This window comes from Triturus cristatus, chromosome 1_1 (genome assembly GCF_964204655.1).
Source record: "Triturus cristatus chromosome 1_1, aTriCri1.1, whole genome shotgun sequence".
NCBI lineage: Eukaryota > Metazoa > Chordata > Amphibia > Caudata > Salamandridae > Triturus > Triturus cristatus.
Window position 1 is genome coordinate 116,013,794 of NC_140579.1, and position 27,640 is coordinate 116,041,433.

At 50.3% G+C, this 27,640-nt stretch overlaps 1 protein-coding gene across 1 annotated transcript in view; it reads right to left on the minus strand.

The window, feature by feature from the left end:
* Positions 1-27,640, minus strand: part of LOC146869711 (uncharacterized) — a 340,761-nt gene that overhangs the window by 55,864 nt on the left and 257,257 nt on the right. Inside the window, exons 14-16 of the mRNA XM_085612911.1 lie at positions 14,825-14,881; positions 13,450-13,536; positions 5,251-7,398 (exon numbers count right to left, since the gene is read on the minus strand). Of these exons, the coding sequence (XP_085469037.1) occupies positions 5,251-7,398; positions 13,450-13,536; positions 14,825-14,881 (2,292 nt within the window). The remainder of the gene's footprint in view (positions 1-5,250; positions 7,399-13,449; positions 13,537-14,824; positions 14,882-27,640) is intronic.

Below are 27,640 nucleotides of genomic sequence, written 5' to 3' on the forward strand. Positions count from 1 at the left end.
CTTGACCACCCTCTCCACCGCTTCTGGGTTTATGCATCAGCACCCTCAGTCCTTGATCTCCCCTCTCCACCGCTTCTGGGTTCATGCATCAGCACCCTCAGTCCTTGACCACCCCTCTCCACCGCTTCTGGGTTCATGCATCAGCACCCTCAGTCCTTTACCACCCCTCTCCACCGCTTCTGGGTTCATGCATCAGCACCTTCAGTCCTTGATCTCCCCTCTCCACCGCTTCTGGGTTCATGCATCATTACCCTCAGTCCTTGACCACCCCTCTGCACCGATTCTGGGTTCATGCATCAGCACCCTCAGTCCTTGATCTCTTCTCTCCACCGCTTCTGGGTTCATGCTTCAGTACCCTCAGTCCTTGACCACCCCTCTCTACCGCTTCTGGGTTCATGCATCAGCACCCTCAGTCCTTGATCTCCCCTCTCCACCGCTTCTGGGTTCATACATCAGCACCCTCAGTCCTTGACCACCCCTCTCCAACGCTTCTGGGTTCATGCATCAGCACCCTCAGTCCTTGCTCTCCCCTCTCCAACGCTTCTGGGTTCATGCATCAGCACCCTTAGTCCTTGACCAGCCCTCTCCACCGCTTCTGGGTTCATGCATCAGCACCCACAGTCCTTGATCACCCATCTCCACCGCTTCTAGGTTCATGCATCAGCACCCTCAGTCCTTGACCACCCCTCTCCACCGCTTCCGGGTTCATGCATCAGCACCCTCAGTCCTTGACCACCCTTCTCCACCGCTTCCGAGTTCATGCATCAGCACCCTCAGTCCTTGACCACCCCTCTCCACTGTTTCTGGGTTCATGCATCAGCACCCTCAGTCCTTGACCACCCCTCTCCACCGCTTCTGGGTTCATGCATCAGCACCCTCAGTCCTTGATCTCCCCTCTCCACCGCTTCGGGGTTCATGCATCAGCACCCTCAGTCCTTGACCACCCCTCTCCACTGCTTTTGGGTTCATGCATCAGCACCCTCAGTCCTTGATTTCCCCTCTCCACCGCTTCTGGGTTCATGCATCAGCACCCTCATTCCTTGACCACCCCTCTCCACCTCTTCTGGGTTCATGCATCAGCACCCTCAGTCCTTGACCACCCCTCTCCACCGCTTCTGGGTTCATGCATCAGCACCCTCAGTCCTTGACCACCCCTGTTCACCGCTTCTGGGTTCATGCATCAGCACCCTCTGTCCTTGATCTCCCCTCTCCACTGCTTCTGGGTTCATGCATCAGCACCCTCAGTCCTTGACCACCCCTCTCCAATGCTTCTGGGTTCATGCATCAGCACTCTCAGTCCTTAATCTCCCCTTTCCACCGCTTCTGGGTTCATGCATCAGGACCCTCAGTCCTTGAGCACCCCTCTCCACCGCTTCTGGGTTCATGCATCAGCACCCTCAGTCCTTGATCTCCCCTCTCCACCGCTTCTGGGTTCATGCATCAGCACCCTCAGTCCTTGACCACCCCTCTCCACTGCTTCCAGGTTCATGCATCAGCACCCTCAGTCCTTGACCACCCCTCTTCACTGCTTCCGGGTTCATGCATCAGCACCCTCAGTCCTTGACCACCCATCTCCACCGCCTCCGGGTTCATGCATCAGCACCCTCAGTCCTTGACCACCCCTCTCCACCACTTCTGAGTTCGTGCATCGGCACCCTCAGTCCTTGACCACCCTTCTCCTCCGCTTCTGGGTTCATGCATCAGCACCCTCAGTCCTTGACCACCCCTCTCCACCGCTTCTGGGTTCATACATCAGCTCCCTCAGTCCTTGACCACCCCTTTCCACTGCTTCTGGGTTCAAGCATCAGCACCCTCAGTCCCCAACCACCCCTCTCCACTGCTTCTGAGTTCATGCATCAGCAACCTCAGTCCGTGATCTCCCCTCTCCACCGTTTCTGGGTTCACGCATCAGCACCCTCAGTCCCCAACCACCCCTCTCCACCGCTTCTGGGTTCATGCATCAGCACCCTCAGTCCTTGACCACCCCTCTCCACAGCTTCTGCGTTCATGCATCAGCACCCTCAGTCCTTGATCATCCCTCTCCACCGCTTCTGGGTTCCTGCATCAGCACCCTCAGTCCTTGACCACCACTCTCCACTGTTTCTGGGTTCATGCATCAGCACCCTCAGTCCTTGATCTCCCCTCTCCACCGCTTTTGGGTTCATGCATCAGCACCCTCAGTCCTTGATCTCCCCTCTCCACCGCTTCTGGGTTCATGCATCAGCACCCTCAGTCCTTTACCACCGCTCTCCACCGCTTTTGGGTTCATGCATAAGCACCCTCAGTCCTTGATCTCCCCTCTCCACCGCTTCTGGGTTCATGCATCAGCACCCTCAGTCCTTGATCACCCCTCTCCACCGCTTCTGGGTTCATGCATCAGCACTCTCAGTCCTTGATCTCCCCTCTCCACCGCTTCTGGGTTAATGCATCAGCACCCTCAGTCCTTGACCACCCCTCTCCACCGCTTCTGGGTTCATGCATCAGCACTCTCAGTCCTTGATCTCCCCTCTCCACCGCTTCTGGGTTCATGCATCAGCACCCTCAGTCCTTGATCTCCCCTCTCCACTGCTTCTGGGTTCATGCATCAGCACCCTCAGTCCTTGATCTCCCCTCTCCACCGCTTCTGGGTTCATGCATCAGCACCCTCAGTCCTTGACCACCCCTCTCCACTGCTTCTGGGTTCATGCATCAGCACCCTCAGTCCTTGATCTCCCCTCTCCACCACTTCTTGGTTCAAGCATCAGCACCCTCATTCCCTGACCTCCCCTCTCCTCCACTTCTGGCCCTGGTTCATGCGTTAGCAACCACATTCACTGACCTCCACTGTCCACCGCATCTGATCCTCATTCTCTGACTTCCCCCTCCACAGCTTCTAGGTTCATGTTTAGCACACTCATTCTCAGACTTCCCCTCTCTACCGCTTCTTGGTTCATGCGTCAGCACTATCATTTTCTTACCTCACCTCTCTACCGCTTTTGACCCTAATCCTCTCACCTCCCATCTCCACTGCTTCTCTCCCTCATTCTCTGACCTCCTCTCTCCCCTGTTTCAGGGTTCATGATTCAGCACCCTCATTTTCTGACCACACCCATCCACCGCTTCTGGGTTTATGTGTCAGCACCCTCATTCTCTGACCTCCGCTCTCCAGCTTCTGACCCTCATTCTCTGACCTCCCCTCTCCACCACTTCTAGTTTCATGTGTCAGCACCCTCATTCTTTGACCCCCCTCTTCACCGCTTCTAACCCTCATTCTCTTACCTTCGCTCTCCAGCTTCTGACCCTCATTCTCCCAACTCCCCTCTCCTGCATCCTCATTTTTTGACCTCCCCTCTCCACCTGGGTTCATGTTTCAGTACCCTCATTCTCAGACCATTATCCATGGCTTCTGGGTTCATGTGTCCACACCCTCATTCTCTGACCACGCATCCACCCGCTTCTGGGTTCATTTTCCATAACCCTCATTCTCTCACCTCCCCTCTCCACCGCTTCTGGGTTAATTTGTCAGCACCCTCATTCTCTGACCACGCCTCTCCACTGCTTCTGGGTCCATGCAACAATACCCTCATTCTCAGACCTTGATCCACCGCTTCTGGGTTCATGTTTCCGCACCCTCATTCTCTGACCTCCCCTTCCACCGCTTCTGGGTTCATTCATCAGCACCCTTATTCTCTGACCACACCTCTCCACCACTTCTGGGTTCATGTGTCAGCACCCTAATTCTCTGTCCTCCCCTTTCCTCCACTTCTGACCCTCATTCTCTGATCTCTCCTCTTCAGCGCTTCTGGGTTCATGCCACAGCACCCTCATGGTCTCACCTCCCATCTTCACTGCTTCTGAGTTCATGCGTCAGCACCCTCATTCTCTGACCTTCTCTCTGCTCCACTGCTTCTGACCCTCATTCTCTGACCTCCTCTCTGCTCCACCACATCTGACCCTCATTCTCTGACCTCCCCTCTCCACTGCTTCTGGATTCATGCGTCAGCACCCTCATTCTCTGACTTCCCCTCTCCACTGCTTCTGGATTCATGCGTCAGCACTGTCATTCTCTGACGTCCCCTCTCCAGCTTCTCACCCTCATTCTCTGACCTCCCCTTCGCCGCTTTGACCCTCATTCTCTGACCTCCTCTCTCCAATGCTTCAGGGTTCATGATTCAGCACACTCATTCTCTGACCTCCCCTCTGCACCACTTCTGGTTTCATGTGTCAGCACCCTCATTCTTTGACCTTCCCTCTTCACCGCTTCTAACCCTCATTCTCTGACCTCCACTCTCCAGCTTTCGATCCTCATTCTCTGACCTCCTCTCTCTACCCTCTCCTGCATCCTCATTCTCTAACCTCCCCTCTCCACTGCTTCTGGGTTCATGTGTCAGCATACTCATTCTCTCACCTCCTCTCTCCACTGCCTCTGGGTTCATGCGTAAGTACCCTCATTTTCAGATCTTGATCCACCGCTTCTGGGTTCATGTGTCAGTACCCTCATTCTCTGACCTCCCCTCTCCAGCACTTCTGGGTTAATTCGTCAGCACCCTCATTCTCTGACCAGGCATCCACCCGCTTCTGGGTTCATTCATCCACACCCTCATTCTCTTACTGCTCCTCTCCCCCGCTTCTGGGTTCATTTGTCTTAACCCTCATTCTCACACTTCCCCTCTCCACCACATCTGGGTTAAATGCGTCAGCACCCTCATTCTCTGACCACGCCTCTCCACTGCTTCTGGGTCCATGCATCAATACCCATCATTCTCAGACCTTGATCCACCGCTTCTGGGTTCATGTGTCCGCACCCTCATTCTCTGGCCTCCTCTCTCCACTGCTCCTCACCCTCATTCTCTGACATCCCCTCTCTGCCACTGCTTCTCACCGTTATTCACTGACCTCCCTTCTCCACTGCTTCTCACCCTCATTCTCTCACCTCTCCTCTCCACTGCTTCTGGGTTTATGCATCAGCACCCTCATTCTCTGACCTACCCTCTGCTCCCCCGCTTTGAAACTAATTCTCTGACCTCCTCTCTTCACTGCTTCAGGGTTCATGCTTCAGCACCCTCATTCTCTGACCTCCCCTCTCCACCACTTCTGGTTTCATGTGTCAGCACCCTCATTCTCTGACCTTGATCCACCATGCTCCCAGACTTCATGCATCCTTGTTACCAATGGCTTTGAATACAAAGATAGAGGCGCATTTGGTGAATTTTGAATGGAGCTGGCATTAAAGAAGGAGGAGGGGTAGGTTCAGAAATAAGTCTTTCTTACCTCTAGTGATCTCAGTTGTGCTCTTCGTGGTGCCGCCACCAGCGCTCGCGTTGATGCTTCCAGTGGTGCTAGCTGTGCCTCCAGTGAAGCGACTTGTAGAGATGTCTGTGGTGCCACTTATAATGCTGGCTGTGGATCCCTCCGCAGTGCTGCCAGTGGTGCTTCCAGCAATGCTGGCAGTTGTGCTTTTGGTAGTGCTGGCAGTGGTGCTTTCAGCAGTCTTGACTGTGGTGCTTTCAGCAGTGCTAGATGTGGTGCTATCAGCAGTGCTGGCTGTGGTGCTTTGGGCAGTGCTGGCTGTGGTGCTTTGGGCAGTGCTGGCTGTAGTGCTTTCAGCAGTGCTGGCTGTGGTGCTTTCGGCATTGCTGGCAGTGGTGCTTTCGGCAGTGCTGGCAGTGGTGTTTTCGGCAGTGCTGGCTGTGGTGCTTTTGGCAGTGCTGGCTGTGGTGCTTTGGGCAGTGCTGGCTGTGGTGCTTTGGGCAGTGCTGGCTGTGGTACTTTCAGCAGTGCTGGCAGTGGTACTTTCAGCAGTGCTGGCAGTGGTGCTTTCGGCAGTGCCAGTTGTGGTGACTATGGTGGTGCTGGCTGTAGTGCTCTCGGCAGTGCTGGCTGTGGTGCTTTCAGAGGTGCTCGCTGTGGTGGACACTGCACTGCTGGCTGTAGTGCTTCTGAGACTGATAGGTGTGGCACTGTCTGTTAAGCCTCCAACAGAGCTAACTGTGGTACTGTCAGTCGTGCTTGCTGCAGCAGGGCTTTGAGTTAAGCTGGTTGTTGTGGTCATGCCAGCGCTTGTGCTTCCAACATTACTTGTTGTCGGGCTTACAGTTATCTGAGCTGTGCTTGTTGTGGTACCTTCTACAGTCGAAGCTGTGGTAGTTGAAGACGTGGTCGATGTATTTATACCAGCAGTGTTTGCTGTGGCGCTTGTGACAGTGTTTGCTGTGGTTCTTCTGGGAATACTGAATGCAATGGTTGGTAGAGTCTCTGTGATGCCCAACACCCTGGATGTGGTGGTACTTGCAACACGGGTTGTGGTAATATCTGCAGTACTAGCTGTGGAGCCTTCTACAGTACTGGCACCGGTACTTGCTGTAGTAATGCTTGTGCCCCCTGCAGTACCGATAGTGGTACTGGCTGTGGTGCTTCCTTCGGTGCTGGCAGTGCTGGAGGTGATGCTTGCAGCAGTGGTGTTTGTGGTGCCTCCTGATGAGCTCGTTGTGGTGCTTCGTGATGAGCTAGTTGTGGTGGTTCCTGGTGTGCTGGCTGTGCTGCTTCCTGGTGTGCTAGCTGTGGTGCTTCCTGCTGTGCTAGCTGTGGTACTGACCACTGTGGTGATTCCTGCTGTGCTGGCTGTGGTGCTTACTGCTGTGTTAGCTGTGCTGCTGCCTACTGTGCTGGCTGTGGTGCTTCCTGCTGTGCTAGCTGTGGTACTGACCACTGTAGTAATTCCTGCTGTGCTGGCTGTGGTGCTTACTGCTGTGCTAGCTGTGCTGCTGCCTACTGTGCTGGCTGTGCTGCTCCCTGCTGTGCTAGCTGTGGGGCTTCCTGCTGTGCTAGCTGTGGTACTGACCACTGTGGTGATTCCTGCTGTGCTGGCTGTGGTGCTTCCTACTGTGCTAGCGGTGGTGCTTTCTGCTGTGCTAGCTGTGGTGCTTTCCACAGTGCTAGCCGTGCTGCCTGTGGTGCTTCCGGCTGTGCTGGCTGTGGTGGTGTCTCCAGTGTTCTCTTCTGTAAACCCAATGAAGGGGGTCTCTATGGGTATGTTTGTTGTGGTTATTCTTATAGTGCTGGATGTGGAGGTAGCAGAGCTGCTGGCTGTACTTCCTGTGGTACTGCTCACTGTGGTGCTTCCTGCTGTGCTGTCTGTGCTGCCTGTGGTACTGCTCACTGTGGTGCTCACTGCAGGTTGGAGGGTGGTGATGCTGGCAGTGGGTAGTGCTACCGTGGTGCTGGTAAGCGGTGTGGTGGTAGGCGTGTTGCTTGTGGTTGCAGTTGTACTGGCACTCAGCGTGCTCCCTCCAGTGCCAGTGGTGCTTTCGGTGGTGATCGGTGCAGTGCTGGTGGACGTGATCTCAGCATTTGGGGTGGCAGTACTGCTCCCCAGAGTAGATTCCTCAGTGGCTACTGTTGTACTCTTGGGGGTGACCTCTGGAAGATATTCATCACACAATTACTGTCAGGTAGATATTGTAATACAAGCATCCTAGTAACAAATGTCAGTATCTGCACAGAGGGTTGCATCAATAACTACTGTTCTATTGTCATCAGCAAGTAAAAAGTCACAACTATTTGAGTACACCAACAGTCCTATTTCTGCTTCAAGCCCCCCTGACTCCTAAGAGGATACATGGCCGACAATGTCCTGGACTGACAACACCTCTTGGCACAAGCTAGAGAAAGGGCCCACACAGGGCTTTCATGTCTGTGAGCCTCCCACAGGATTTACACAGGTTTTAAGTAGGCCTGGGCGGTAAACTCCGCTCCGTTTGTGGAGTTTGTGAAGTTTTCTGCATTCAGCGCTCCGTGGAGCTCACGGAGTGCCAAAAACTCTGCTTCGTGTAGTGCAACTGAGTTTATTCCACATCCGTTCTCGCTGGCAGTAAGTTCTTGAGCGCGAGCTGCTGCTCGGCTAGAATTTTTATGCAAGTGGCAGGAAGACCAGCGTGAACAGCAGTTTGCACTACACTTCGCCACTTGTGGAACTTCGTAGAGTTTTTATGCAACTTTGCAGAGTTCCGTGTAGCGAAACTCCGCAAACTATGCCCAGGCTTAGTTTTAAGCACAGCAGGCGTGGCAGCGTCAAAGACAAACTGTGAGTGGTTTGTCAACAGACAACTGAGTGGGTGGAGGTATAGTGACCAGGCTCACGGCTCACAGAAGCCTGATTTCAAGGTGGTTATGGTGGAGGAGTGAGGCTGGTGTTCCTGTCCATGCACGGGGAAGCGGAAGGTGTTGGAAGTGGGAGAAGGTTTGACCCACAGACGTGACTCTGATTCTATGAAGAGTAGGCTCCCAGGGTGGAGGCCCAGATACCTGGCTTAGCCAGTGCCTAATTTGAGCTGGTGGTTTCCAGGACTCGGCACCGGCTCTAGTAACAGTCCACCATATGGTGGCATTCTCTGAGCCACCATGTCCCTGGCCCTGGCCCTGGCTGTGAAGTAAAGGACAGACCCTTCACATCCTTAGAAACACCAGTTTTACCACTGGGAGCTATGTGTCTTCACACAGGCATGTAAACAACTGTGAAAGAGTGTGCACACTCTCACACTCTCACACACAAACACACACACACAAACCCACACCCACCAACATGCGCACACACACACAAACCCACACACCCATAAGCAAACACCCACACCCACACAAACCCACACACTCTCCTGTGCACCCACAGATATTCAGACACATCCACACACATCCATTCATCCACCCACACACACACTCACACATATACACAGACCCACAAACCCACACACATCCCTACACATTCACACACCCACAAAAAGCCACATACACAACTCAAATCCACATATCCACCCTCTCACACACAGCCACATTCACACCCACACCCCCCACAACCCCCCCACACACATACTCACACACACACACACACACACATAAACCTATATATACATCCATGTGCACACACAACCACTCACACACAAACCCACAAACACATTGTTAGGAACACACACACAGACACACACACAGACCCACACTCATATGCACACACACCCACACCCAGAGTCACACACACTCACACACAAACACACACAAAATCACACACACTCACTCGCACCCACACAAACCCACACACACCCCTACACCCCCAGACACTCACATTTAACATCTGATACCTACCTTTCCCTCCTGAGGCGGAAGCCGGGAGGTCTCTCTACTATTCTTTGGCATTTTTAACCTAGCGTGTTTGACTTTCATGCTTGTCATTTTAATTTTTGTCTTGTGCAGCTTGTGCTCGCGCTTGTGTTATAAGCGTGCCTGAGCCTAGCACTGCCTGCCTTAGACTTCCCAGCGCCTGTAAGCGCTTTGCCCTGCTCCCTCTCCCTTGCCTGGGACTGTGAGACCGCCCTCGGCTGAGTGTTGACGGCGAGGGCTGGGATCTCATTTTGGCCGCCATCTTGGGGGTAGGACTCTCCGCCCTCGCGCTCTAGTAGCGCTATAAAAGGGAAACGGAACATCTTGCATGTGATTAACATCTGCTACCTACCTTTCCCTCCTGAGGCGGAAGCCGGGAGGTCTCTCTACTATTCTTTGGCATTTTTAACCTAGCGTGTTTGACTTTCATGCTTGTCATTTTAATTTTTGTCTTGTGCAGCTTGTGCTCGCGCTTGTGTTATAAGCGTGCCTGAGCCTAGCGCTGCCTGCCTTAGACTTCCCAGCGCCTGTAAGCGCTTTGCCCTGCTCCCTCTCCCTTGCCTGGGACTGTGAGACCGCCCTCGGCTGAGTGTTGACGCCGAGGGCTGGGATCTCATTTTGGCCGTCATCTTGGGGGTAGGACTCTCCGCCCTCGCGCTCTAGTAGCGCTATAAAAAGCTCACCCCTCCCTCCGCGCTGCGGACGCGGACTGCGGACGCGCCGGACCTGCGCCGGAGTCGTGCCAGAGTCCTGCCCGTCTGCGCCCGTCAGCGTCCCGGAGGCGTTCGGCGTGGCAGGTACTTCTGGCCATTATGCTTTCCTACTCCGCTCAGGAACTCTACTCTTTGCGTGACGGGGATGCGTCCTGTCACTCAGTCTTTCCTGGCCGATATAGGGCTAAACATAAGTGCCCTGTCTGTAAATGGCATCCTACTCGCAATCTCCCTTCCCCCCGCTCTATTAAGGATTGTAGCATTAAACATCTTTGTCTACTCCTTAATACAAGGTCGTTGCACCGACACACTCAAGAGATTTATGATCTCCTTTCGACGACCAGTCCTACCTGTCTGATGCTCACTGAGACATGGCTCAATGAATCCTCCCACCCGGACATCGCGGTAGCCATTCCCTCTGACTATATCATCCATCGACAAGATAGAGACAAGGGTAGGGGGGGAGGAGTTGCCCTGGTTGTGAAAAAACCTTTTCCGTGCACGGTCACGCACACAAATACCATCGTAGGGGCTGACTCTCTTGCCTTTACCATCTCCCTATCGTCTCAGCAAGCGCTGAAGGGTCTTGTTGTTTACAGACCTCCGGGCCCGGTGGGATCCTTTCTTGATGATCTCCAGCAGGTTATGTCGGTCCTTGTTCTAAGATCGGAGCGGTGTATATTGGCTGGAGATTTTAACTTCCATATGGATGATCACCAAGACCAGGATGCTATCAAGCTGCTTGATATTACATCTACTCTGGGCCTTTCCCCCTATATCTTTGGCCCGACCCATGATAAAGGCCACACACTTGACCAGGTTTTTTCCACCTCACCTATTATGGCTGTAACACTTCTGCCAGTCTTATGGTCTGATCATTGTCTTGTTCATTTTGAAATATCATCTACTACGAATTCTATGGCCAGTGCCACGAGACAACAGGGTAGCAGCTATAGGGCACTCCATCGGGTGACTCCGGATCTGCTAGCGCAGGCTCTGGTGGATCACCCCATGTCTTATACGGGTGACCTGGAGAAAGACCTGGAGAGCCTGCAATCCTGGCTCCTTGCTAGATTAAATGAGCTCGCCCCATTACAGTCACCCAGGTCTGCCGCCCAACGGGTCTCGGCCCCTTGGTTTACGGAGGAATTGGCCCATCACCGTAGGCAATGCAAAGTCGCTGAGCGGGCTTGGAGAGCCCAGTACGAACCTGAGGCCAAACAACTTTATAAAACCATGATGAAATCATATCATGATTTAATCCTTCAGAGCAAGAAATGCTATTTTGCCAAAAGGATTGAAGACGCGGCAAACTCCTGTAAGGAGATTTTCTCAATTGTGCGAGAATTCACCAGCCCGCGGTCAATCTCAGCTCAGGACGCTCCGGTGGAGTCCTGGGCCAACACCATTGCTAATTTTTTTACCACCAAAATTAGGCAAATTCAGGATTCCTTTCCTTTGAGACCTATAGATGACCCGTCAACTCTGCCGATTGAGACAACTCTCCTGTCGTCTCCAGGCCCAGTTCTGCTAGACTTCCCGCCCCTTTCGGCTGCCGCATCCTTAGCCTTGATGAGGAACCTTAAATCGGGCTCACCGCTAGATCCCTGTCCAGCAAAATTCTTAGCGAGAATGGCAGATGCCGTTAACCCCATAGCTAATCCCATTCTTAACCTTTCCCTGAGTCAGGGATTTCTGCCCCAGTCCTGGAAACAGGCCATGGTCATCCCTCTTATCAAAAAGCCTAATCTTGACCCAGAAGTGCCCTCCAACTATAGGCCAATCTCGCTCCTTCCAGCACTTACCAAGATCCTGGAGAAACACGTTCATAGCGTGCTTTCTAACTTCCTGGAGTCAAACGAGTTACTCCATGAATCCCAATCGGGCTTTCGCTCCAACTTAAGCACCGAGACGGCGCTCCTGGAAGTTTTTGAGATCGTGAAGGAGGTGCTGGATACCGGAGGCAGGGTGATGTTAGTTATGCTAGACCTGTCGGCGGCATTTGACACCGTCCCCCATGAGGATCTCCTCACTAGACTACACGACATCGGTCTGGGGGGGACGGCGCTCAACTGGTTTCGTTCCTTTCTAGCCAACCGCCGGCAGACGGTCTGGGTCCCACCTGGATCTGCCGAAATGCCGCCATTGGGAGTCGGAGTGCCTCAGGGCTCTGTATTGAGCCCCACTCTATTTAACATCCTTATGACCCCTCTGGCGACATTGGCAGAGTCCTATGGGGCCCGGATCGTCTCTTATGCTGACGACACCCAGCTTCTGTTCACCTGCCGTAAGAGCGAAGAGTTCGATGGAGAAAGGATCCGTGAGTGCCTTGGGGCTGTTTTTAATTGGTTCCAACTCAACAGCCTCAAGTGCAACTCGATAAATCCGAAATACTATTCTTCGGATGCCCATCGGAACCAGATTGGCATGGGTGGTGGCCTGCTGACATGTTCCCTCCAACTCAGTCATCTAAGTGGGCTAAGAACCTGGGAGTAAAAATTGACAATGAGCTTTCGCTCAAATCCCAGGTTTCTACTCTTACGGGAACATGTTTCGGGATCCTCAGAATGTTGCGTAAGTTCTTTCCCCTTCTATCTGAGGAACATCGGAGGATAACTGTCCAGGCACTTATAGGATCCAGATTGGACTATGCAAATGTTCTATATCTGGGTCTGCCAGAATATCTCCTTCAGCGTTTGCAGGTGACCCAGAACGCTGCTGCTCGAGCGATCTTTAGCCTGCATCGTCGTACTAGTGCCTTTAACCTTCTTCTATCCCTCCATTGGCTTCCTGTACGGAAGAGGATACTGTTCAAGGCCATGACCCTAGCCCATAAGGCCCTGCATGGTAATGGTGCAAAATATCTCCAGAAGAGGCTGGACTTCTACCGACCTACACGATCCCTCAGGTCGGAAACATTGGCTCTGGCTCGGGTACCACGTATCAAAAGGGCTCGTCTAGGCGGCCGGTCCTTTAGATTCCTTGCCCCCCAGCTATGGAACTCTCTACCGGTGTCCTTGCGGACTACCTCGAACTTGCTTGCCTTCAGGAAGGACTTAAAAACTTGGCTGTTCTCTGGTTAGTCCGCTTCCTCTTTTAGGCTCCTGTCTTTTTACTGTTATGTTTAAAAGTTCTTTCTTTAGGTCTGGAGCACAAAGCGCCGGGACACTCCTTTGGAGAAGCCGTTGCGCTATAAAAGTCCCATTTTAACATAACATAACATAACATGCACACACACCCATACAAACCCCCAAACACACTCATGCACAAACCCACACTCACATGCACACACACACAAATCCACACCCACACACACACTTACATGCACACACATACACCCTCACACACACATAAACCCACATCCACACTCATATGCACACACACCCACACTCACACACAGACACACCTATACAAACAACTAGTCAACACACACCTACAATACTAAAGAAGAACGTATCTGCCTGCCACTGAAACACATAAGGACACATAACAACGATGAGTAACAATATAAATTAACACTATCAACTGGATAGCACACACCCAACTGTGACAACACACATGCACTCAAAGCTATAGATGTGCACACAGTGAAGAATGCCATGAAACTCACCGCTGCACGGCGTGCAATAGATTGGATCTCTCAAGCAGAACCCCAGTGACTGGCCGAGGCAGGTACACGGGCACAGCATGGTCACTGCTGAAGACAAGAACACACATCTAAGTCAAGAGGAGAGCCAGGACAGCTTGGTGCCCTCACACTGTTTCTTAACTCCTTCACACACACTGTTTCTCAAGGGTCTCAAGCTTTCTGCTGAAATGTTCATGTCCAGCCCTCAAATGCTGGCGGCCATTGATTAAACCCAGCAGTTACTGGTTCTGAAATGTTTAATTCCAAAAACATATTCAAGATGTTTTACATACATGTTTTAGGTACTGCAGGTGCGAATCAGGCTCAGTGATGACCACTAGAAGAGGAGAGGTGTGACCTGGGTGACCCATCCTAATGTATCAACGTTCTGCCCAGAATGCCATGTGAGGGGCAACAGGGTCATCTATTCATGACACCATATGTCCTGCCCCAGGGGATGCTTTTAAGGACACCTCTGGGCAGGAACCGCCCTGTGTCTGTTGACTGATTCTACCTGCTTCATGCTGTGGCTCCATCACCCCCTGCTCTCGCACTACCTGATACTGCCTGCTACCATCACCCCTCCCTCCTGCAATACCTGGTACTGCCTGCTTCCATCACCCCTCCCTTCTGCATTACCTGGTACTGCCTGCTTCCATCACCCCTCCCGCCTGCATTACCTGGTACTGCCTGCTTCCATCACCCCTCCCTTCTGCATTACCTGGTACTGCCTGCTTCCATCACCCCTCCCGCCTGCATTACCTGATACTGCCTCCTTCCATCATCCCTCCCTCCTGCAGTACCTGACACTATCTGCTTCCATCACCCCTCCCGCCTGCATTACCTGATAATGCCTGCTTCCATCACCCTTCCCTCCTGCATTACCGGATACGGCCTCCTCCATCACCCCTCCCTCCTGCATTACCTGATACTATCTGCTTCCATCACCCCTCCCTCCTGCATTACCTGATACTATCTGCTTCCATCACCCCTCCCGCCTGCATTACCTGATACTGCCTCCTTCCATCACTCCTCCCTCCCGCATTACCTGATACTGCCTCCTCCATCACCCCTCCCGCCTGCATTACCTGATACTATCTGCTTCCATCACCCCTCCCTCCTGCATTACCTGATACTATCTGCTTCCATCACCCCTCCCTCCTGCATTACCTGATACTGCCTGCTTCTATCATCCCTCTCTCCTGCATTACCTGATACTGCGCCTGCTTCCTCCTGTCTGGATGATACTGCCTTCTTCCTGCAGTGGTCCATCAGCCCCCCCTCCCCTCCTGCACTGTGCACATTTCATCATCGTACCTAAAGTCACAGCGAGGCTCAGGGGTCACGAGACACTTACCTCTGGTAGTAGCAGCGGTGCTTGACTGGGGTATCGACACTGGCGCTGTGGTGGTCCCTGTATAAGAGTAGAAGAGTCTGGTTGAGATAAATATAGGCAGGCCCCAAAAATCAGACCTTTACTGACCCCCAATAAAACAGAGATTTCAGCATATTTCCCCATATACCATAACAGTGTTCACTCTAAATGGAGGTTCGCGGCAGACCCCAGGGGGCATTTGGAGTGGACAAAAACCTTCACAACCTCGGTGCATTGAACGAAAGATCTTTAAATCCTTCACACCCTCGGTGCATTGAACAAAAGATCTTTAAATCCTTCACACCCTCGGTGCATTGAACGAAAGATCTTTAAATCCTTCACACCCTCGGTGCATTGAACAAAGGGTCTTTAAAACCTTCACACCTTTGGTGCATTGAACGAAAAGTCCTTAAAACCTTCACACTCTTGTGCATTGAATGAGAGATCTTTAAATCCTTCACACCCTCCGTGCATTGAACGAAAGATCTTTAAATCCTTCACACCCTCTGTGCATGGAACGAAAGATCTTTAAATCCTTCACACCCTCGGTGCATTGAACGAAGGGTCTTTAAAATCTTCACACCCTCGGTGCATTGAACGAAAGGTCTTTAAATCCTTCACAACCTCGGTGCATTGAACGAAAGATCTTTAAATCCTTCACACCCTCAGTGCATTGAACAAAAGATCTTTAAATCCTTCACACCTTCGGTGCATTGAACGAAGGGTCTTTAAAATCTTCACACCCTCGGTGCATTGAACAAAGGGTCTTTAAAACCTTCACACCTTTGGTGCATTGAACGAAAGGTCCTTAAAACCTTCACACTCTTGTGCATTGAATGAGAGATCTTTAAATCCTTCACACCCTCGGTGCATTGAACGAAAGATCTTTAAATCCTTCACACCCTCGGTGCATTGAACGGAAGGTCCTTAAAACCTTCACACCCTCGGTGCATTAACCGAAAGGTCTTTAAATCCTTCACACCCTCGGTGCATTGAACAGAAGGTCCTTAAAACCTTCACACCCTTGGTGCATTAACCGAAAGGTCTTTAAATCCTTCACACCCTCGGTGCATTGAACGAAGGGTCTTTAAACCCTTCACACTCTCTGTGCATTAAACGAAAGGTCTTTAAATCCTTCACACCCTCGGTGCATTGAGTGAAAGGTCCTTAAAACCTTCACACTCTTGTGCATTGAACGAGAGATCTTTAGATCCTTCACTCCCTCCGTGCATTGAACTTAAGGTCTTTAAATCCTTCACACCCTCGGTGCATTGAACGGAAGGTCCTTAAAACCTTCACACCCTCGGTGCACTAAACTAAGGGTCTTTAAAACCTTCACACCCTCAGTGCATTAATCTAAAAGGTCCTTAAACCCTTCACACCCTCTGTGCATTGAACGAAAGGTCTTTAAATCCTTCACACCCTCAGTGCATTGAACAAAAGTTCTTTAAATCCTTCACACCCTCAGTGCATTGAACGAACGTTCTTTAAGTCCTTCACACCCTCGGAACATTGTTTGAAAGGTCTTTAACACCTTCACACCCTCGGTGCACTGAACTAAGGGTCCTTAGAACCTTCACACTCTCAGAGCATTGAACGAAAGGTCTTTAAATGCTTCACACCCTCGGTGCATTGAACGAAAGTTCTTTAAAAGTCAAGGAAGATTCCAGTGCAGTGGATAAGGGTGTCGCGGAGGTCTTCATGTGCGATTTACAACTGGTGGGGTTCATCACTCTCAAAGACTTTAACGTTTAGGGCCGGATTTAGATGTCGGCAGACGGGTTACTCCATCACAACAGTGATGGATAGCCCGTCTGCCGAAATATAAATCCCATTAAATCCTAAGTAATTTATATTTCGGCGAGCGGGATATCCATCACCGTTGTGACTGAGTACACCTCCGTTGAGATTTAAATCAGCCCCATGGACTTCCCAATGGCACTAACCTCCTTTTCATCCCCTCAGCTAAGTCCACCTTCTCTAAAACCATTATCAGTGAACCATGAAATACAGACACAGCATCATCACTGTGCCAATCTCAACCTATGTAGTTTTAGACAGAATAACTCAATAAGTGCAATACTATTGATCACTTCTTCACCGACAACTTCAACCAACATCGACTACACTAAAAGACACCTACCCCGTCTCCATTACTCTTTAAATACACACTCTCCTCCCTTCTCTAAAAAACTGACCTCACCGACATCCTTAGCTTTCCCAAGATCACCAGATGTCAACAACCTCCCCTTGTGAAATGTGAGATCCCTCTGTAGCTGTGCTCCCTTGCAACACATCAATGTCTCCCTCTTCCGTAGGAAGATTTCCTGATGCCCCCAAAATAGGAGAATTCCTTTCCCTGTATAAGAAACCCCCTCAGTTCTCATACTATGTTGACAACTACTGTGCAATATCTGTCTTCTATTCCTTGAAGAAATGTGCAAGAAAGCAGCATCAATATAAGTTCAAAATTGGACCAGTAAGAACAAGTTTCTCCAGGACTACCAATCCAGACTCTGCGATGATGCAGCACCCGTACCGCTAACCCTTATTAGGGCAGCAATGCCCTTCTGATCACTTGCCTCTGAGTGTACGCGACCTCTCTGCAGCCTTCAATGCAGATGAATACAGACTATTGGAAACAGACATATCCCTCCTTGAAAAAATTCTACAGTGTTCCACATCCTACCTCACTGACCACCATAAATTCATCAAATTCTCCCACCTTGGCGCCAAGTCCTGGAACTCCCTCCACCTCGAAACACTGCCATCGCTGACGGACTTTACAAAGAAACTCAAGACCTGGCTCTTCGACTAACCCAGCATCTCAGTGCCTGGATATGCTCCTGGGTGATAACCCGCGCTTTACAAAGACAGTTTGATTGATTGAAAATGAAAAACTTGAGATCCCAGAAGGCTCCCATCTCCTGTGGAGCACCCGAAGGGCTCCATTTTGTCCCTGGCTTTTTCAACTTCAACATTCAACCTCTCGGACCTCAACTCTAGACTCAACCCTTTATGCATCATCAAGAACCATCAATATGCCACTAATAGTCAGCTCTCAAAATTTACCTGTGTCTCTTTCATAACTGAATGTCCTTTTAACAACAAAAATAAAAACTAAGCTGTCCTAGCGCTACAAAACAAAGCAGGAAGGCTGTAACCCGTCCCCAATAGTACCAACTTCAGAACAAATGTTCATGCCTTACTCTCTTCCCCAGACTCTCTGACACCTTAACAGTTCCCAATAGAGGCATTCTACTAGCAGTTGCACGAGTCATCAAGGTCCAAGGACTTTCAACCACATCAACCCAAACATGTAGGAAATACATCTCATGCTGAATAATCCAAAATATCACACATTGCAAGGTTGGGAATTTTTTTTTGCAAAAAGTAGATAATTAGTGAAAATGGTATTTGTTTCACCATTTATACATTTTTCTATGAAAAACTTCACATAGTTCACAAGTTATTCTTAGGGGGGCGGTAAACTCTGTTCTGCCGGCTGAGTTCACAGAGTTTTGCCCACTCCGCGCTCTGCCTGGAGCACAAAGTTCTGAAAAAACTCCACCAGCCGCTGCATGGCAGATTTTTTCTCACGCACGGCTCGCCAACGTCACGTTGAGAAAACTGCAGTTCAAGTAGAAAATCTACTTGAGCGGCAGGAAAAAGCAGCGCCCTCTGGGGCACCACGTAGTGCTGTTCACACTGATTACAGCACAGGACAAGCTCCTGGTGTTAAAAATCATCATGAGCGGCAGAAGTTGTGAAATTCCGCTGCTCAAAGAATTTCACAGACTTTGTAGGTAACTGCTGGATTCTGCAGAGTGAATATCCACGAGTTCTGCCCACCCCAAGTGATAAAGTTTTCCAGCATATTTGACATTGAATTGGCTTTAATCCTAACTTTACTATTCATAAATGCCCTTTGTGAATACCGAAAGTCGTAAAGTTAAGTGTAACTGAGACAAAATCCTAACTTTAGGATTTTGTCTCAGATTACTTTTGTGAATCAGGTCCGGAGAGACCAAACGATTTTCCCCGAATCACAAGTTGTTGAGCCGACGCTGGGATTCAAAAGTGTTCCTTCCTGTTCCCAAGCCAGCGGCCTTGGCCATTGTAGGAGACTAGGATCTGCACTTATGTTGCCCCCACTTTCTTTCTGATGTTAACACTGGTTTCTGGCTATAGTCTGGCTGGGACCCTGCTAATCAGGGCCCCAACCTCTCTGTTCTCTCTAAACAACTTGGAGTGCATATTAGATGCACTAGTGGTTGGATATTGTGGTACCTTATGAGCCCCTAGTATATGGTACCTTAGGTACCAATGGCATAGGTTCTTCACAGGCCTACCAGGGACTGAAGCATGTATTATGCCGGCCCTGGGAAGCAGACTAAATCTGACACCACAGGCCTGCTACTGCAGCCTGGGTGAGGTAGTGTTAGCACTCCTCACTGGGGTATAGGTTCCCTATATCTCTCCTTACAAACACATGTAAATCTATCAGTCACCCCTAAGGCAGGCCCTATCAATCCTGAGGGCAGGGTGCTTGGTTTCCATGTGAGGGGGTGCCTCTGCCTGGGCAGGGCTCCTCTGCAGCTCTCAGAGTCCATTCTCTGTGGCAGTTTGTGGATGCGGTTAAATCATATACTCTTAAGTGCATTATAAACTAGCGGTAAATGCTAACTTTGGGATGGCTGCATCAAAACATGTTGTGTTTCGTGTCAAATGCTTTGGAATCATACCCCCACACCAGTAACTGGTGTGGGAGTACGATACAACCCTTCTAGAGGGATAGACATGTACCCACTGTGGAAACACGATAGAATCCTGAAGAGCCCTGGCATCACAAAACGGATGCCACCAGTCACAGACACTGGGCTGCCCTCCTGCTGCTGACCGAAACTCGCAGTGGAGGAGGCCCAATAATAGGCATCCTGTCACAGGGAGGTGTGGTCACCTCCCAGACAGGGTTTAGTGTATTGGGGCTGGGTGGGTGCACTCCTAGAGTGCTTTGAAGTCCTGCACTGGGGGAGCAGTCGGCTCCTCTGTGCATATGCCAGCTCAAACCGGTTCAGGGGCTACCAGCTCCTGCTCTGGGGTGAAACTGGACAAAGGGAAGTCGGTGTAGCCACCCACTCCCCTGACCCTCCCATAGGTGGGGTCATAGAGCTAGTCCCTCCCTTCCTTCTAGTATAAGTTAGGGAACCCTTGCCATTGCAAACTAGATATCCCTGGACGACGCTCTGTAGAAGAATCCTGGACCTTCGACGTTCCACTACCTCTGGAAGACTGAAGAATCTCCCTTGGAGTCAAGGAGTGACTCCACTGCTTGGCAGGCACCAAAACTTTGAATCAACAGTCGCAAACTTTCCCGCTCCCGCTGGAGCCCGAAGTCCTTGCAGCCCTGGAAGTGGATTTCCTGACTTCTCCAAGGCCACCGTGAGTCCCCAGCGACGCTGAGGCAAGTGGACCCCACGAGTGACGAGGAACCGCAATACCTGGGTACCGGGTACTATTTTCAAGTGCAACCCATTCACGACATTCTATGAACTTGTGCATTGGCCCACGTGTCTTCCAAGCCTTCAGCAAGATTTCCACTGAAGATCAGAGGCCTACCTCGTCCCGAGTGACTGTGGGCTCCTGGTGAGTGAATCCTCCCGAGGCATCTTCGCGATCCCTTGCTGGTTGGTTTGTGGGTCCCCAGAAGACTTTTCTACAGAACCAAAGAGCTCTCCTGATTGCTTTAGGCCTGCCCTCACTTACCCTTGCTGGGTGAGTCCCGCAGACCTTGCTGGTCTGCACCGCTGACTTCTTACACCTTCCACAAGACTTGCTGTTGCCAAGGCTTGTTGGCTCCAATCTGGTCGGCGACACTGCAGTAAGCTGCAGACTTTGTGGGACACGCGGAATCTAGCTCTTGGTTGTCATCGACGCCTCCTGGACCTCGTGCCTGAAGAGTCAAGACACCCGTGATTACCTGAAATCACCCGACGACTGTGGGCATCCAGCTTACTTGCCCCGGGTCACTGCAAAGTGACTTTGAACACTGTCCCCTCTGCTTTCAGGTCTTCCTTCTTCTGAGTACAGCCTTGGATTCCACCGGACACTTCTTCTGTCTTCACAAGCAGCAAGTCTTCTTTGTCTCCCATTGAAAACGACGCCGCGACCCGACACCAAAAGACACCTATGCACCCGGCTTCCCTGGGTGAGGTAACTCCAGCACTACAGTGCTCCTGTATGTATTGGCTCTAGAACTACTTACCCTGTAAGTAACTTGCTTGTAGACTCTCCCGAAGTATCCTAAAACTTTAAAATTCCAACTGCGACTTGCTCCATTAAAGTCAATTGGGATCCGCGGCTGTGTTCTCACACTGCATGCGTCTCCCGTGGGTCCTTTACTTACCTGCCTTGGGTGTATTAGTGAGGCCCCAGCACTGTCTGAAGGCCCTAGGCCTTGTCCCCTTGCATGTTGATATTCCTAAGACTCTTTTTTAGTATATGGTCTGGTACGCCCCTAGGGCCCCAGCCATATTTGTGCTTAACTTGTTGTGAACTGTTGATTTGTGCATATGTTCTTGACTTCTAATCTCATAAAGAGATTAGTAGAGTTTGTCTAGTAATAAATACATATATCTTTTATATATATACCTGTGTGATGTCCTTTCATTTAGTGATTCAAGAGATTATAAGGTAAAACAAGCTGCTTTACATTCCTCTAAAGACTTAGCCTGAAGGCTGCTCTCCACAGCTACCACTAGGATAGCTTTCTTTAAAAGGTTGTCTTAAACCTATCTACCATAAGAGTCGAATTGTACTGGTGCAAGGTGGCCGCTTTAACTAGTGACCAGCATATACCAGGCCAACTTCTCACATTGGTGGGCACCGTGTGGGATTACAGCTTGCCATTGTTTTACCAGAAAATGTCTATTTGAATTACTAACTGAAAAACACTATAGTTACTCAAGGTACATATAAAGTCAAGCTTAGTATCAATAAGTTCTACTGAACTTAGAGCTGTGTGTCAAGGGATAGCACACCCTTTCTACAGCTCAAGCTAGGATCAGTAGGCCACAAACTAGTGTAGGTAGTACAACACTGCACAACCCTAGAATGTCCTTAAGGGTTGGAGCCAGTGGGTCCACCCAGCCTCAGTATAAGGACATGACTTACTTTGACTTGAAAGCAATGTGTGCTGCAAGGCACCTGAGGATAGGACAGAGTCCCTCCACACTTCACCTGATAGATCTGCTAACAGCAGATGATGTTGGATTAGCTCTAGGAGCTAAGGTGTCTGAATCAGGGGGTGGGTCAATTACAGTGTCTGGGTCAGATGATGAAAATCAAGATGACCTGGACTCTGTGGTTGAAGGGCCAGACCCACAAGGGTCTGAAAAGGACAGAGGAATTCTCCCTAAGAGAACTGACAGAGTAAAGGAGAGGCCTAGGTCCCTTTTTAGGGAATCTGAGCAATCCTATCACTCTGGCAGGGAATCTGTCCAGCAGAGGAACTCCTACCTTCCTAGAGGTGAGACCTCCTCTGACAGAATGTACAAACTGATGCAGTATGAGGAAGCAAGATTTGCCCTCATGGCCAAGCAGTTGGCATTAGATAGAGAAGCCTTTGAGCTCCAGAGAGCTTCTAGAAGAGAGGGGTTAGAACCTCCCTGGTGGCAGCAACAGTGTCCCTAGAGTCAGAGAATATATTCCAGACCATAGAAACCGGTCCAAGGTTGTTCCTTCCTACCAGAGTGGAGATAATATCCACAAATGGATAACTGCTATGGAGAGGGCCTGTAGAGTACAACATGTCCCCCAGAAACAGTGGGCAGCAATCTTGTGGCTCTCCTTTTCAGATATAAGCTCCTCACTGTTAGAGAAGAGGATGCTGATGACTATAAAGTCCTGAAGAGTGCACTAATAGATGGGTTTGTCTTAACCACTGAGCAGTACAGGTTGAAGTTCAGAGACACCCACAAAGCACAGACTCAGGACAGGGCTGACTTTGTAGATTGTGCAACCAAGGCTCTGGAGGATTGGTAGTAGAGTTACTGATTTTAAGGGATTGTATAATCTTATAATGAGAGAACAGATACTTAATAATTGCCAGAACCAGTTGTTGCATCAGTACCTGGTGGACTCTGATCTGACCTCTCCCAAGAATTGGGAAAGAAGGCAGGCACATGGGGTGAGGCAGAAAGCCCAGAAACAAGGGGGTGACACTAAGAAGCAGGATTCTAAGGGCTCTGAGAAAGGTGGAGATAAGTCAAAAGACCAGAAGTCTTCACAAGGGCCCCACAAATCTGCATCTGGTGGAGATTCATAGTCTAACAAAGGGAAAGGCCAAAAGAAGCCCTGGTGCAAATTCTGTAAACAGAAAGGACACTGGACTTCTGATTGCTACAAATCCAAAGACCAAACCGCCACCACTCCTACCCCTAAGGCAACTGTTCCCCTAGTACAGCTACTGGTGGAGGTGGTAATCAGAATAAGGGTGTAGTAGGGTTGACCCTGGGTTCTGAAGAGGACTCTGGCCTAGTCAGAGTACCCACTCAGGCATTGCTGATTTGTGATGGAGACATTGATATGTCCTTCCTAGTGAGCCCCAGTAATCTGGGCAAATACAAACAGCAGCCTGTAATAAATGGCAAACAGGCTTTGGCATTCAGGGACACAGGTGCTAGTGTCACCATGGTGGCAAATGATCTTTTGGACCCTGGGCAGATCATCCTAGGTGAAATGTACCAGGTTACCAATGCAAGCAATGTCAGTACCAACCATAGTCTGGCAGTTGTGAATTTCTCCTAACGAGGGGTAACTGGCCTCAAGAAAGTAGTAGTCAGTGCAGACCTCCCTGTCGAATGTCTATTGGGCAATGATCTAGAGACTTCAGCCTGGTCTGAAGTAGAGTTATGGACTCATGCTGAGATGTTGGGCATCCCTGCAGAGGTATTTGCTGTGACCAGGTCACAGGCCAAAATGCATCAAACTGAACCAGCTCTGGATCCTGAAACTATGGACCAGGTGCTACCCAAGAAAAGGAGCAGTAGGGTTAAGGCCGTGCCTTCCCCTCTGTCTCAGATCACAGATTCACCTCTTGAGGGACGAGAAGCAGATCCTGAAGAAGAAACTGCCCCAGAGGGACTTGAGCCTGATCAGGTTGAGTTATTGGGGGCAGGGGGCCATTCTAGGGAAGATCTGAGTAATGAGCAACAGTGCTGCCCCTCTCTTGAACCACTCAGACAGCAGGCTGCTGCTGGGGTTGCTGGGAGTGCTAGTGGGTCCCATAAAGTTTATTGGGATGAGGGACTCCTATTTTCTGAGGATAGAGATCCAACCCCTGGAGCCACCAGGAGGTTGGTAATACCTCAGAAGTTTAGGGGGTTCCTCTTGACCCTAGTACATGACATCCCTTTAGCAGGTCACTTGGGCCAAAACAAGTCCTGGGACAGGCTTGTTCCACATTTTCATTGGTCACATATGTCAGAGGACACCAAGGAGTGTTGTCGCTCCTGTGTCACTTGCCAAGCCAGTGGCAAGTCAGGTGGCACAACAAAGGCCCCCATGATACCACTACCTGTGGTAGGGGTACCCTTTGAAAGGGTAGGGATTGACATTGTTGGTCCCCTTGACCCTCCAACAGCATCTGGGCACAGGTTTATCCTGGTGGTAGTGGATTATACCACCAGGTACCCAGAGGCAATTCCCCTGAGGACCACCACAACCCCTGTGGTGGCAAGATCCCTCATTGGAGTTTTCTCCAGAGTGGGTTTCCCAAAGGAGGTTATGTCTGACAGAGATACAAACTTAATGTCAGGATATCTAAAAGCAATGTGGAAGGAGTGTGGTGTAACTTATAAATTCACTACTCCATATCACCCACAATGCAATGGGTTAGTTGAACGTTTCAACAAAACCCTAAAGGGAATGATTAAAGGGCTCCCAGAAAAGCTTAGGCGAAAATGGGACCTTTTACTTCCCTGCCTTCTGTTTGCAGACAGAGAGGTTCCACAGAAGGGGGTTGGCTAAAGCCCATTTGAACTTCTGTTTGGGCATCCTGTAAGAGGTCCATTATGTTTGGTGAAGGAGGGCTGGGAGTTACCTCTCAAACCCCCTAAACAGGATGTGATGGACTATGTACTTGGTCTCCGCTCCAGGATGGCCGAATACATAAAAAAAAGGCAACTAAAAACCTGGAGGCCAGCCAAGAATTACAAAAAACTTGACATGACCAAAAGGCTGTGCTGACTGTGTACCAGCCAGGACAGAAAGTGTGGGTGTTGGAGCCTGTGGCCCCAGCAGCCCTCCTGGACAAATGGAGTGGCCCCCATACCATTGTTGAGCAAAAGGGAGAAGTCACCTATCCGGTGAATCTTGGAACTCCCAGGAGCCCCCTTAGGCTGCTCCATGTCAACAGATTGAAACCATATGTTGACAGGGCTGACATGGGCTTGCTCATGGCAACTGATGAGGAACAGGAGGAGGAGAGTGACCCTCTCCCTGACCTGCTCTCACAGAACCCTGATGATGGGTCAGTAGATGGTATTGCTTTGGCAAGCAGCCTCACTGTCCATCAACAAACTGAATGCAGACAAGTTCTGCAACAGTACAGGCATATGTTTAGCCTGACCCCTAGTCAGACTTTGTGGTGCACCCATAAGGTGGACACTGGAGACAGTCTGCCTGTCAAGAGTAAAATCTACAGGCAACCTGACCATGTCAGGGACTGTATCAGGACTGAAGTCCAGAAAATGTTGGAGCTAGGTGTGATTGAGCCTTCAGCTAGCCCTTGGGCTATTCCAGTAGTCCTAGTTCCCAAACCTCATACCCAGGCTGGTAAGAAAGAAATGAGGTTTTGTGTAGACTACAGAGGCCTCAATGCAGTCACCAGGACAGATGCCTATCCAATTCCCAGGGCAGATGAACTGATTGATACTTTGGCCTCAGCCAAGTATCTTAGTACATTTAACCTAACAGCTGGCTACTGGCAGATCAGGTTAGCTGATGATGCAAAAGCCAAAACAGCATTCTCAACCCCTGCTGGGCACTACCACTTTGTGGTGATGCCCTTTGGATTGAAAAATGCACCTGCCACTTTTCAGAGGTTGGTGAACAAAGTTCTGGCAGGGATGGAAACCTATTGCTCAGGTTATCTAGATGATATTGCTGTCTTTAGCTCCTCCTGGCAGGATCACCTGGTCCAATTCAGAAATATTTTCGAGGCCCTGCAGAAAGCAGGCCTCACTATCAAGGCCACTAAGTGCCAGATAGGGCAGAGTACCGTTGTGTAACTGGGCCACCTTGTAGGTGGAGGCCAGGTTCAGCCTTTACAGAGTAAAATCCAAACCATCATAGAATGGGTTGCTCCAACCACCCAGACACAGGTGAGAGCCTTCTTTGGCCTGACTGGGTATTATAGGAGGTTTGTTAAGGGATATGGATATATAGTGACCCCCTTAAATGAACTTACCTCAAAGAAAATGCCAAAAATGGTTCAGTGGAGAGCTAGCTGTCAGAAGGCATTTCAAGACCTAAAGTATGCCATGTGAACTGCCCCCATCTTACAGAGTCCAGACTACACCAAAAAGTTAATTGTCCAAACAGATGCTTCTGAGCTGGGTGTGGGAGCTGTACTGTCTCAACTGAATGATGAAGGCCAAGACTAGCCAGCAGCTTTTATAAGCAGAAGGCTGACACCTAGAGAGAAACGTTGGCCAACTATAGAGAGGGAGGCCTTTGCTGTGGGCCTTGAAGAGGCTGAAGCCATACTTGTTTGGCACTCACTTCATAGTTCAGACTGAACACAAGCCCCTCCTATGGCTCAAACAGATGAAAGGTGAAAACCCAAAACTTTTAAGGTGGTCCATTTCCCTACATGGGATGGACTATACAGTGGAACATAGTCCTGGGACCCAACATGCCAATGCAGATGGACTCTCAAGGTATTTCCACTTAGAACACAAAGACTCAACTGGTCAAGGTTATTTCAGTGTCCCTGCGTTTGGGGGGGGAGGGGGGGGTTGTGTAGGAGAGTAGGATCTGCACTTATGTTGCCCCCACTTTTTTTCTGATGTTAACACTGGTTTCTGGCTATAGTCTGACTGGGACCCTGCTAATCACGGCCCCAGCCTCTCTGTTCTCTCTAAACAACTTGGAGTGCATATTAGATGCACTAGTGATTGGATACTGTGGTACCTTATGAGCCCCTAGTATATGGTACTTTAGGTACCAAGGGCATAGGTACTTCTAAGGCCTACCCAGGGCTGAAGCATGTATTATGACACCCCTGGGAATCAGACTAAATCTGACACCACAGGCCTGCTACTGCAGCCTGGGTGAGGTAGTGTTAGCACTCCTCACTGGGGAATAGGTTCCCTATATCTCTCCTTACACACACATATAAACATATCAGTCACCCCTAAGGCAGGCCCTATCAATTCTGAGGGCAGGGTGCTTGGTTTCAATGTGAGGGGGTTCCTCTGCCTGAGCAGGGCCCCTCTGCAGCTCTCAGAGTCCATTCTCTGTGGCTGTTTGTGGATGCGGTTAAACCATATACTCTCAAGTGCATTATAACCTAGCGGTAAATGCTAACTTTGGGATGGCTGCATCAAAACATGTCGTGTTTGGTGTCAAACGCTTTGAAATCATACCCCCACACCACTAACTGGTGTGGGAGTATGATCCTACCCTTCTAGAGGGATAGACATGTACCTACTGTGGAAACGCAGTAGAATCCTGAAGAGCCCTGGCATCACAAAATGGATGCCACCGGTCACAGACACTGGGCTGCCCTCCTGC